Source organism: Aptenodytes forsteri, unplaced genomic scaffold, assembly GCF_000699145.1.
Source record: "Aptenodytes forsteri isolate BGI_AS27 unplaced genomic scaffold, ASM69914v1 Scaffold142, whole genome shotgun sequence".
Classification (NCBI taxonomy): domain Eukaryota; kingdom Metazoa; phylum Chordata; class Aves; order Sphenisciformes; family Spheniscidae; genus Aptenodytes; species Aptenodytes forsteri.
Genome location: NW_008794598.1, coordinates 2,701,446 through 2,713,770, shown reverse-complemented (window position 1 = coordinate 2,713,770; position 12,325 = coordinate 2,701,446). Strand labels below are relative to the sequence as shown.

The following is a 12,325-nucleotide window of genomic DNA, read 5'->3' as shown; positions in this document are numbered from 1 at the left end:
CCGTCCCCCTGCGGGCGGGTTCCCGTCTGCCTCGCACATGCCGGGCTGCGGCGCCCGGGCTGCGGGCCGGCTCTCAGCCGTGCCCCGGCGAGGGGCCGCGGGGCCGCCGGCAAACCCGAAATAACCGCAGAACCCCGGAGCTGCCGAAGGAAAAGCTGCGGATGGAGCCGCTCCGGCGGGGACGGGTCTGGTGTGCCGGGGAGCTCCCGGGCTCGTCCTCCGGCTCCCGCCGCTGGTGTAACTGCGGGCTGGGGTGCAGCTTCCCAGCGGAAGATGCTGCGGCTTGGCCAGCCCCTGGCTGTTCTTCCCCCCGCACTGCTGCTCATTTGGAGAAGCGCCTTCTCTCTGCGCAGGCTGGTTCTCCTCCCTCCCCTCCCTCCCTCCCCTGGGGACCCCGCTTTCCAAATGAGCCCCTTCTCCCCCCTTGGGGCCGCCTGCCGTGTAGGCGTTTTCCCTTGGTTACCTGGCCGGTCTGCATTTCTAACCTCACGCTGCTGCTTAAAGGACGATTTGCAATGTCAGGGCAGCTTTTCTTTCAATCACGAATTTTGGCTGCGCATCTTGTGACTGCTGGCCGCAAGCTGTAATTTTCTGAATACATATATATATATTTTTTTTTTTTTTTTGCATTTGCAGGCAAGCAAACCAAAGAAAACGGCTTCTTGTCCTCCGTTTCTGCTCTCGGCTGGGATTTGATTTGCATCATCTCTGAGACAAATTTTTTAAAAAAAAAAAAAAAAGGCAAACCAAACCCACACAAAACATGTTGTGCGGAAGGACTTCCACTCCCTGGCTGTGCTATTAACGTTAGCAATCAGGAAGAGCCTTTGGGGGCTGCAGGATCTCGCTAGTCTGATGCTGCTGCTAAAGGTTTTGGTGCAGGGAGACAAAACTGCTGCCTCTTCCATCCACTGATCTCTCAACATCTGCATTTTGCTGCTGCTGTGCTCCGTCTCACACCCTCTCTCCATGGACTGATTTTTTTTTTTTTTTCCCTTTTTGTGGGGGGGAGGACAAGCGGAAAATCAAGGCATTGCATTGAGAGAAGCGAAATTGCATTTATATCTTGTGTTCTGGTGGATCTGCTTTGAGGTTAATCATTTTGGAAAAGAAAACATGACGTCGCCAGCAAAATTCAAAAAGGATAAGGAGATCATAGCTGAATATGACACTCAAGTTAAAGGTAGGAATGGTTTTATTTTCACCTCTTTTCGCTTTCGCAGTCCTGACTTGCAATTGTAGGAGTTTGCAGCAGATGTTTGGGTGGGGAAGGGGGAAATCATTTGCAGACTGCCTGGAATTTGCAGGGTTTTTTCATAATACAATGCTGGATTGGGTTTGCAATGCTTTTTCTCGTCCCCGTGGGGTAGGTTCCTACTATGGTATTGCCGTTTTAAGGTATCACGGTAAGGGCTTTTTTACGGAATATAACAAATCTTTGAGTTCTGAGAGATCCATATTTTTCTGTCTGCTGTTCTAAAATATGGCTTTGCACATTTGAAATATGAGAGCCAGTTAATTGCTTTTTAATCCTCCTCCTATCATGGGAATCTTTTAAAAATCTGTGTAGTGTCAGAAGAGCATATTTCCACTGGTAGTAGCGGGGACCATGCTGAGGGTCCCTGTAAAGCTGTTTGTGCTAGAAAGTTCCATTATTCAGGATTTTGCTCTTGGTGAGTCCATAATATTACTGCCTGGTTTTTCTTACTGTGCTCTTGAGTGTAACACCTTAAGGTTGCAGAGTGTGTGTATACACACATATATGTGCATACATATATAAATGAATAAAACTAATGCATCAGTGTTATTCCCATCATCGTAAGGAAGGCAATAAAGAGTCAGAGGCATATTTGCAATGATCGTGCGAGTCTTCTGCAGAATTCAGTTGGCTGGGTTTCAGGCTATCATGTGCCCTAGGTAAAAAAAAAAAAAGGATGGTGAAATGTCTACTTAGCTTCTTATTTTTGCGAAGTTTTCAGGATAATGCTTATTTAAAAAAATAATTATGGCTTGTGTATGGCTTGATGTATCGCTGTTAGGAAATTATGAGAATTAGTGATTTATCTAATTGGTTAAAACTTGCTTGGTATGCTCATAGCATGCAGGAAGGATGGCCTTCGGGCAGGGTTGATTGAGTTAAATCAATGTGATTTAAAAAAAATGTGATTTAAATCTGAGTAGGAAACCTGGATTAAAACTGACAATTAAAATATTGTTTTGCAGTTATGCACTTAGTTATTTTTCCTACTGGGGGGGCTGCTCACTGGTCACAAATCATTAAAACATGTTGTCCTACAAGATGCATGTCCTACACTGACCCTAGTACTCTGTACCTGGAAGTAGTTTTGACATTTATGTTAAAAATATTTATGTGAGCAAATATAAAGCTGGGTAGGGGTTTATTTTCTTTCTTTTTTTTTTTTTTTAATTTTTGGGTTCTTAAAGTTAGAAATGGAGAAGAACGCGTTTCTTTTTTACTTGTTTAGTTTCTATTCCTGTTTTCTAGCTGTCTTTGATGGAAATGGGAGTTGAAGTCAGTGTAAAATTAGAGGCTTCTGTGTTCTTTCATTATTTACCCTATCAAAATGTGTGTGATAGAATCAAGCTTGTAGTCACAATATTTGCGAATTGGACACAATAATAAGGAACAAGGCTTTAGAATTAGTAAAGCGCATCTCCTCACCTCTCAGATTTCTCATGCATTGGCAAAGAAAAGAAATCTTTCCCTTCCTTTTCAAAAAAGAGACTGACAAGATGGGTAAAATGGAAATGGACCTTCCCTGTGTGCAGAGACCATTACTGCCAAAATTCAGTTCATCTCTTAAGGTGCTTATGCGGAGACCTGTCAATTCAGCCTTGAAACGTGGACCCAAAAGTGAACTACTGTTGTAGCATATAGATATTTTTGCTTTTTGCCTTATAAAATGTTCCTGTCTTAAATATGTGAGGTTAAGAGCAGCGGACCTGTGTAAATGGATCACGAGGAGCTGGGAGAAGGGGGTTTCCTTCCTGAATTAGTGGCGAGGGCAGCTATGAGTTTGTCTCGGGATATTCATCCCTCTCGCAGTTCAGCTTTCCCTGCGTGGGGGACTCCTCGAGGTGCACGCCTGTCATGAGGGATTGCGGGGAGGTTAGGGTTAGTTGTGTGATGCCGGGGAAGCCTTGTGTTGGACACCTAGAAACAGCCCCAGAAGAGGCTAATGGAAGGTGCTAATCCATCTCCTGCCCTTCCCTTGAGAGGGGGGTGTAGATGGGCCAAACAGCTCAAAAACAGACGTGGTGGTATGGTAACAATCCTCTCCCCCATCACCTCATTCCTTTCAAAGTACAGCAGGGAGCTTCCCTTCTTCACCTGGCTTCGACCCTTCACGAGCTGCTTTGGCAATGGGGATCGTCATCCCTCTGCTTTTAGGTATCAAGTTCGGGGGGAGACTTTGAAATTATAAGCTGCTCTTAAAATTTCATGAAACTTGCTTTACATCTCATAGATAACCTTGGTTCTGAGTTGGATAGTGATTTGGCTCTATAGGAAAACTCATGAGCGATAAGGCCTCTTGCCTCTCTAATTCGAGAGGCGTGTGCGTCTCTGCCACAGTGGGAAGATGAGATGGTAGTAAAGACATACTTAAATCCAAAAGTGTGGTGCTGCCTAGTCATTAAACATACCATGGTCCTTGCATAAAAAAATCTTAGCGTCCTGATCAAATTCTGACTTTAACTGCAGGAATGGCATAGAAATGGCATAGAAATGGTGTTAACTCTGATTTGGGGTTGTTTGGTATCTTTTCTCTTGTGTTGTGAAATGATGCCATGAAGCAGTCGCCGTGGGAGTGAGATGAATCAGGTGTTGGTGTGCTACATAAATTGTAAGGTATCATCTGTTTCTCAGATGAGAAAACTCTGATATTTTTCACTAGCATTTAGAACTTACTACATTTTTTGCTACACGCCATTCTGGCTGTGTGTTGGAAACTGTGTTTAGAGGCTTCATTTAAAACCATTAATCCACAAACACTTAGTTAAGCACTTTAGATTATTAATACTAGAATGATTGAGCTTTGTTTAAAAATTTAATAGTCTTCAGTTGATAATCAAAAACTACTTAAAGAATAGTATGGCTTATGGTTAATAGATCATTGTTATGCAAAATTTTTGGTTTTCTGTTGCTGAATGAACTTGGTAATTATTCTTGTAAAAGGTGTGTAGGGGGTGTTGATGAGTGAAACTTTTTGTTTTCCCATGGCCGTGAGCTATAAGTATTTGCTGTCTTCTTCCAACAGCCAGTTCTTTGCCTCTTTTGGGTTGGAGTTAGCTCTTCCCGTGGTTTGTGCATGCAGCTAATGGCAGGGGAGATCAACATTGGAATGAAATGAATTTCTGCAGATGAAAGTGATTTACCTCTTACACATCAAACTTAACTGTGCAGTGGTCAGGGGACATGGAAGGAGCGATGTGTTTCTTCCTAATTACTTGTGCAGTGTGGCTGAGGACAAGCTTTGCAGTCTGTAGGTACTGGTGCAGTGCATCCATCCTTGGAGGTTGCTGGAACCAGACTGGGCACTGCCTTGAGTAACTTGGTCTGACCTTACAGCCGACTACCGGAGATGGGGCTGGATGACCTCCTGAGCTCCCTCCCAACCTGAATTGTCCAACGATCCTGTGGTCTTTAGTATCTAGAGGTTCAGTTACAAACGCGCTGTCTTCTGCAGAAGTGAATTAACCTGCTGAGGTGTCCATGCAGGGTGGCTTTCCTCAACAACTGCATTGACCTTGAGTCTTTTGCCTTTAGATGATGCAAGCAGAGTCTGCCTTGTATTTGGTTGCATGTCTGTGCTATCTGCACTTGAATGTTTTGTGCTGTTGGTGAGGAGAGGAGAGATTGCCAGTATTAGTGGGCTCTTCTTGCAAGACTTGTTGAGACTGCTTCTCTCTTTGAGGAAACTCTGAAATGGCTGCGTGTCATGCGGTAGGAATTCTCCTGACAAGATGACATGGGGTCAGCAGGGGAGGGAAGTGCTGCTTTGATATGTTTCTGTACCATGTGCTCACAAAGATTATGAGTTCTGTGAGGCTGGAAAGTGAGATTCTGTGGTCTCCATATGGAGCCTTTGATATCTCAAGCTCATCCCCTTGTCTGGATTGTCTCTCCCAATTCCTTTGTGCAAGTTGCGGTAAAGCAGAGATAATTAATTTATGCTGCGCAGTGTGTTCCATGTGAGATTTGGATGCTGCGTATCTATGCCTGACCAAGGATCGTCAGACTGTTTTTTGGTTTAATGTATTAAACTGGAGTGTACGTTTGCTGAGGAAAGAGAAGCCAGTGATTTGTCTCTTAATTCTTCTTTTCTTTCTCCTCGTATCCCACGAGAGCCTTATATTTAATTAGTTTGTATAAAGCTTCAGTAAATAGCTTCATGGTTTGGGCTACAAAAATTTAATACTGAAATTTTTTACACAGCGAGGGTTCATAAGCCACTTCTGTCCTTGAGTAGTCTCTAGCAAAGGTTAAAATGCATGTCTTGCAGCACAGTCCAAAAAGCGCTAGGAATATGAAAAATAGATGAGGTAATTTATAGCAGGAGCAACCACAGCACAGAGGTGCCTGCGTGGTTATTTAGTTGAGTGTCTCCTGAACTAAGAGAAGATGTCTGATAAGAAGAACTTCAGGCAAGCCTCACAGCTTCAATCAGATTCAGGCTACTAAAATGTCTAAAACTTTCTTTTTAATCTCCCCAAAATCGCTGATAAATTTCAGGTAAGTCCCTTTTTCCTCTCTGGGTGAGGAACGACTGATAGCGTATTCGATCTGATTGTGATCTTTTGCCTTAAATGCTGCTTAAAAATGCCTTAAATGCTGCATACAAATCTCATTTGTGTGGTACATCTTCTGAGCACCTTGATTGATGGTCGGCAGTTTTTAATCCTGGTAAACTCTTAGGAGTGGTACAGACCTTCTGCGTGTGAAAGACTACAAAAGTAGCTGTGACTGGGTCAGCAGCTGTAATTTGGGGGCTAGAAAGGAAGTGTGATGCTTTTGGGGGTGGTGATTTGGAACAGAACTGGCATTTCTCTCAACTGTTGAAAGTTTTCTTGTTAACACAGCACATGCAGCGCTTGTCTAGAAAGAAGGTATTTGTAGAACTGTCTTTAGATTTTTAGATCAATGAGTTGAAATCACTGTAATTTATTTTGTTGCTAAACCTGTGCACCTGGGGATTTTCAGTACTGTTGACGTTATGTATGTACGATGATTTCTCTGGTGCGTTCGTCTTGTGTTCAGGTCACCAGGTTGGTCGCTGCACACTATGACTCTGTTTGCAGATCCTAGCACCATGGATGTGTGCTTTGGAGAGTTACGGCTGAGCTCTTGGCCACTTCTTTGGCAGAGCCTATTTAATACACTGTGTAAATAGACTTTTCAGCCATGCACCCTGGTGTGGTTGAGTGGAATAGTTTTGAATTTTGAGATTTTGAGTTTGTATGTATTGGATTACCATTTACATTTAAAATGTAAAACTACCTTTTAAGGGTTTTTTTACAGTTAATCATTACTCTGTGCATGTAAGTGATTCCATTTGTTTGCAACAATGACTTGCTCCAAACTCTGGCTATGGAATTTGCTGTAGAATCATCTGTTTTTCTGCAGTTCTTGATAGTGCTAATCCCTTGAGTTTTGGAGTTGGATTGGGCCAATGAAGCAGCCTGCTGCCAGAAAGGGGGAAGGGGCTGTTGGGAGACTGGTTTGATGTTACAGCAATAGTTTGTATTTCTTTTTGTCCCATGTACAGTTCCTGCTGATGGATTATTAACGAGGACGGGAAGAGGTGAAAGAATGCAGAGTCTTCCTTCTTTCCTCTCCATCTCCAAAATCCCTCTGCTGCAGATTCATCAAGTGTTGCAAGGCTACTGACCAAAAGACTCAGTCCACTTAAGTGCTGCAGTTTCTTCCAAAAGCAGAAGGAACTGCCAGTGTAACTCCAGTAGGGTTTCTATAAAAAGTTTACTAGCGATAGCCAGTTTTCCCTAACTCCCAACTAAGGGAGCCCCACGACATTTTTCCTTAGCTCTAAATGATTTCCTTTCGTGGTAAGGGTACACATTAGTATCTTTTCCTTTTTCTGTCAGTTAAAAGGCTTGACTTTTCTTCTTTTTTTGTTTTTAATGCTTACTAATTTTTGCCCATTTTGGGAATTTACTTGGAAGAACCTATTTGCCTGGTCAACTTTTTCAGCTGTCTTTATGAAGAGTGAAAAATCTAAACCTTTGAGATGGAGAGTATGTTTAAACACATGTTCTTTTGAATAGCTTTCGCTATGCCACGCACAGTCGATATTCATTACTTATGACTTTATTTAGTTCATTTTTGTATGACTTTGGCAGATTTCATGCTTTCTTTTTGAGAATTTCTACAACATCACAGGAGCCCTGCTCTCTGAATATTGTCAATGTTTTGTAGGCGATGGAAGCAAATGCAGAGTTATGGTTTGATTTGCTGAGGGATAAAAGGTATGGGAGAAAATGGGAGAAAGGGTCTTGACTTCACAGTAATTCCATCATTAGAGACCATTACTCATTTCTACTTTCTCTTTCTCCTTTTCTTCCAAAATAGCAATATTACGAAAGACAAAACAGGACCTTCTTGTTGTGACATCTCTAGGTAGTGGTCAGTGAAACTCTTGATGTGAGTGTTTAAAGTCAGAAAACACATGTGGATATAGAGTAACTGTGTGTAGGAAGATCAGCTGGTGTTTTTTCCAAGTAGATGCTGCAAATGGATTTGAACCCTTTAAATTTTTTTTTTTTTTGCTATCAAAGTAACTATTTACTGTTGTTTAAACTCCAAAGGTTCTGACCCAGTCATTTTGCTTTGAGTTGGTATGGAGTTAATTGTTGCTTGGAAAAAAAGGAAGGGGGTGGGAATTAAAAAAAAAAAAAAAAAACCCAAAAAAACTTCCTCTGCAATTCTGAATGTAAAAGGATATGTGTTTACAAGAGCTAGAGTTATTTGGGAGTGCTGCTTGCACTCTGAAGCAGCGTGGGCATGATGTTAGGATGGCAGTATGCAGCCTGCGGTGAGCCTAGGTAAGAGTCAGTGACAGGCAGCGTCGGTCAGGAGAAACGAGCCCAGCATTTGCTGTTCTTCAACCAAGCAAGGCAGCAGAGAGGGAAGCAAGTATAAATGTAAATGTGAGCTGCGCCTGGGTGTAAACCTCAGCTGATGTGCCTGGCACAGCCGTGCGGTTTAATCTAGTGTGCACCCTTTTGTATGCTGCAGCATGCTGCACAGAATAGTGCAGTAAATCTTTGGTGTAAACTACAAGCAGCAAATTCTCAAAACATTCATAGGGTTCCCCCCTCTCCTTTAATGAGCGCTTTTTCTCCAACATTTTTTTCTCAAGGTGTTGCTAAATGTGGTGCAAAAATTCTTAGGTCTTAAGTGTTTTCAGCATGCCACAGAAACAACTTTTGCTTCACATTTATTTCTGTAAAATTGGCTGAATTAGGCCAGGGGAGCTGCCTTATCCTGTGGCACATAAGCAGCTCCTGGCTTTTTGACTCTTGAGAAGGAGCCAAATAAACAGATTAACTCTAAACCAAGAGTGGATTTTAATCTACAGTCCTGAAGTGCTGCGGCAGGGTGATTTGGTCAGTCCTGCTAATTTTGAAGTTGTTTTTTTTTTTATCATAGGACTTTCCAGGAAGAGCCTTTTGGCTTCCCTTCTTTTAAGTAGGGAAGGGTTTTTGGTTTGTTTTTGTACTGCTGTCGTTGGACAACGGTTTTCATGCAGAGAGTAAGCCGTGGAGCTATGCAATTTATAGATGGGGAGTGCTTGCAAATTGAATCTACTTAAAATAACGACAGTTGTTGCCTGGGAATTAGTCCCTGACTCTTTCTTTGGACAGCAGTTCAGTCCCACTGCAGGGGCATGCCCTGATGGTCCTGCAAGGAAGGGGGGTTTGTTCCCGACAGATCTGTAGCTGCCAGAATTGCTAAACTGCTCACTCTGAACAAGTGGATCGATTGTTTTCTAACCAAAGATCCTAAGCCTCAGTCAATCAAAACAGTTCTGTGTCATTGGTGGGTTTTTGTAAGGCAGACTGTACAGGGTAATGAATGTGTTTTTCTTGCTGTAGCTTTTATTTGGTACCTGAAAAGGGAGAAGATGATTAGCAGCACAAACTAGTGCTTATTCTACAAAGGGGATTGTTTAGAAAGATATCTCTCTATTTTCTTTGGTTTTTAGCCTCTGCGTGGCGTGCCCATGGCATGAGGGAAGGCTGAAAAGCTGTATTTGTTCGGCTGCTGGTCACATCATCATTGATCCCTACAGTAAAGGAGAGTACAGGGCTTTAAGCTATTGTTACAATACGTGAAGGTTTTTTCCCCCCCTTGCATTTGCAGCTTGAGACTTGGTAATGATGGATGGGGTGCCGTTCTGTTTCTGATTTCTCACCCTTCCAATTTCCCATCCATCCTGTTCCACCACTTCTAGAAATAGTGAGGATGGTGCTGCAGATAATGTGGTGAATGCCGATGTTTTAATCAGCAGCCTGTCCAATTTTGTTCAGAGTGTGTCTGGATATTGCAATAATAAAATACGATACTGTCTGCTGCTGATGGAGGCTTAGTGGTAGGAAATCTTAAGGGGAAACCCAGTTTGTGGTAGTAAGTCCTTCACAGCAGTTGCTCTTTGTTGGTTTAGCGATCTGAATGAAATGAGGTAGGGATTGTCATTTCCCTGTGTCAGCCATTCTATTTAGGCATTAATTGATCCCCTCGTTCCCCTTCTCAGCAGGGAGGGAGTGATCCATGCAGGGCAGGAGGAAACCAAATTGATGGACCAGTTCAAGGAACTTGCTGGGCCGTGTCATGTTACGTATGATTATGCCTTTATTTGGGGAATATTTAAGATGCCTGTTGGATGAGGTTTAAATATAGTGGGATAAATTACTCTCGTGTCTTTGAGGATGCTCCTACTTGTTAGCACTTAATTTGCGAAGTTAGGCGTTACGGGAAATTCCACAAAATCCTTTTCTTTATGCAGGTGAACACAGGGGCAGTGCTCTTGCTATTCTACTGCCAAGAGTACCTGGTATCCACAACACGTTTTATGTGATGTTCTTGCTCTTAGGGGGAAAAAAAAAAGAGGAGTTATTAACGTTTTATTAGCACTGATTGTTATTAAAATATGAAGAAATTTTACACAGGGACAGGACATGGGTCGAAGAAACTTCCAGTCAGCTACCAGATGTAGTTACTCAACTTGGGCAGTACTGTGGCAACCACAGGCAGATGGTAGCTGTTTTGTGCTCACTGGCACGCGGCGATTCTCCTTCCCCTATCCCAATTCATCTGGGGAGGGCTGCCTTAAGTGTCTGTCTTGGAAATCACAACTATGACAAGTTAACTTCTCCTAAGGCTGTTGATGGCACTACGAATAATCATCCAGGCAGTTTTGATCAGTGAACAGTAATGAAGCTTTCTAGAAAACTGATGCTCTTCCACCTTCTTGGAAACCCACAGCAGTATCATAAGCCTTTAAAGCAGAATTTGGACATGCAGCACGAAGGCGAGGCAGAGTGAAGTTTACTAAGATGCTGACATGCCTGCCCTCTGGAAGGGTTGCTTTCCTGATGACCATTTGGCAAATCCACTGACAGGGTTCTTTTATTTATTTTACTTTTTTTTGTCATCGCATTTGGCAAATCCACTGACAGGGTTCTTTATTTTATTTTTTTTTGTCATCAGTAGATGTAAATTCAGTTCTGTGGATCATAAAGCAGGTATATTGCAGATGTGTTTTGAAGAGTCTTGTCTGATGAACATGAAGTGCTTTGAAAGCTCAGGACAGAAAACATGTAAATAAGAAGCAGCCATTATTACTGTGAAAAAAAAATTGTCCCCATTTTTGTTAATATGTGCAGTGGATATATTAGTAAATGATAATGACAAAGCATAGCATACGAAGTGTTTTATGGACTGTAGAAGTACAGAGCTCTGAGCAGGCCCGTGGAGGTTTTTCCCCTCTGTTCAATAACCAGTTATTCAGAAATTTAATAAATTAATATCTCTGTGAAGTGGTTTTGGAAAGGAGCCTGGTTTTGCTTTGGTCTCTTTAATGAAAGTAACTCTTCCTAACTTTTCTGTGTTCTCTCCATCTGTTGAAGAAGGAAGCCTGCTTCGTCCCATTTACCCTGTTCCAAAGAAAAAAAAAAAAAAAAGGGTAAACCACCAGTATTTCTGCTGCATAGTGGGCTGCTTGCACCCGTCTGTGTCCCAGCTCAACGGGGCGGACTCCAGTGCTGCAGAAAGATGCTGAAATATGAACAAAAGACTTTGCCAGTAAACGACTTAAAAGTGTGCAGCTGGAAAAGGGAGGGGGAAAGGGTTTCTGTGCTGTATGGAGGGAGGAACAAATGCAACACTACAAAGGTCACAGGATACAGTAATGATGTTTGGATGGAAACTTAACTTGCTATGAATGAAATTGCGCTCTTGTGTTTTCCCCCTGGAGCTGAATGTCTAAAAACTCTGGATACTTCTTGTTCTGTTTCTTTTTTTTCCCTTTTCTTTTTTTGGCTCTTGTGAGCTTCCATGAGTTGTGCTATAGAAATGGAAAAATGGAGGACGGACAGCAGCCACAGACATGCTAGGAGAGGCTTAAATACACTAATCTCTATTGGGTTAATCAGAGCTGTGACATTATTAGTTTTTGGTTAATCTAGTACAACTGTTTGCAAGTCAAAGTTTTGTTTGTGCTAAAGAAATGTGTAGGGTTTCTTAGCAGGGAACTTACTACGTTACCAAAGATGTCAGCACTGCTGACCAGGGTTGCTGGATAAACTCAGAACTTGGGTTAAGCACCCCTTGGAGCCAACTCTTGGGCCCCTTGAGTGTCGATTTTATTTCCTGTGTGGTGTGAAGTCTTGTTACTGATTGCTGAATTGCCTTTTCTCTCTCCATGTGCTCTTACCCCGTCCAGATTGTCTGTATTTTCTCTGAGGTTGGTTTGATCTTTTATCAATCCATATGTTGTTGTTACCTTCCATTATATGATTAATTTCTGCCTGGAATGATAAATTACTTTACCCCAAAGTGTAAGAGAAATCCTTTTATTTAGCCTAGTTGTCTAATGCCAAACACATTCATATGCATTGCCTTCATACTTAAGGAATTAATCTTTACTTAGGCTTTAAATCAAATTATTTCCCTCATCCCCATCAGAATGAACTTGACAGAAGATAGCTATAAAGGGCTCCTTGCATTCATTAATTTCTACCTTTCACTCTTTCTCCCCAGAAATCTTGGCTAAAAATGCCCCCC

At 42.3% G+C, this 12,325-nt stretch overlaps 2 protein-coding genes across 3 annotated transcripts in view; one reads left to right on the top strand and one right to left on the bottom strand.

Annotated features, from left to right (window-relative positions):
- FAM72A (family with sequence similarity 72 member A) overlaps positions 1 to 478 on the bottom strand; it is a 4,975-nt gene extending 4,497 nt beyond the window's left edge. Inside the window, exon 1 of the mRNA XM_019470319.1 lies at positions 464 to 478. Within this exon, the coding sequence (XP_019325864.1) occupies positions 464 to 478 (15 nt within the window). The remainder of the gene's footprint in view (positions 1 to 463) is intronic.
- A 247-nt stretch (positions 479 to 725) lies between these two features.
- The window catches only part of SRGAP2 (SLIT-ROBO Rho GTPase activating protein 2), a 109,215-nt gene continuing 97,615 nt past the window's right edge, over positions 726 to 12,325 (top strand). For both annotated transcript variants that reach the window (XM_009272766.2, XM_019470375.1), the window contains exon 1: positions 726 to 1,183. In XM_009272766.2, coding sequence (XP_009271041.1) covers positions 1,117 to 1,183 — 67 coding nt within the window. In that variant the 5' untranslated portion in view covers positions 726 to 1,116. The remainder of the gene's footprint in view (positions 1,184 to 12,325) is intronic.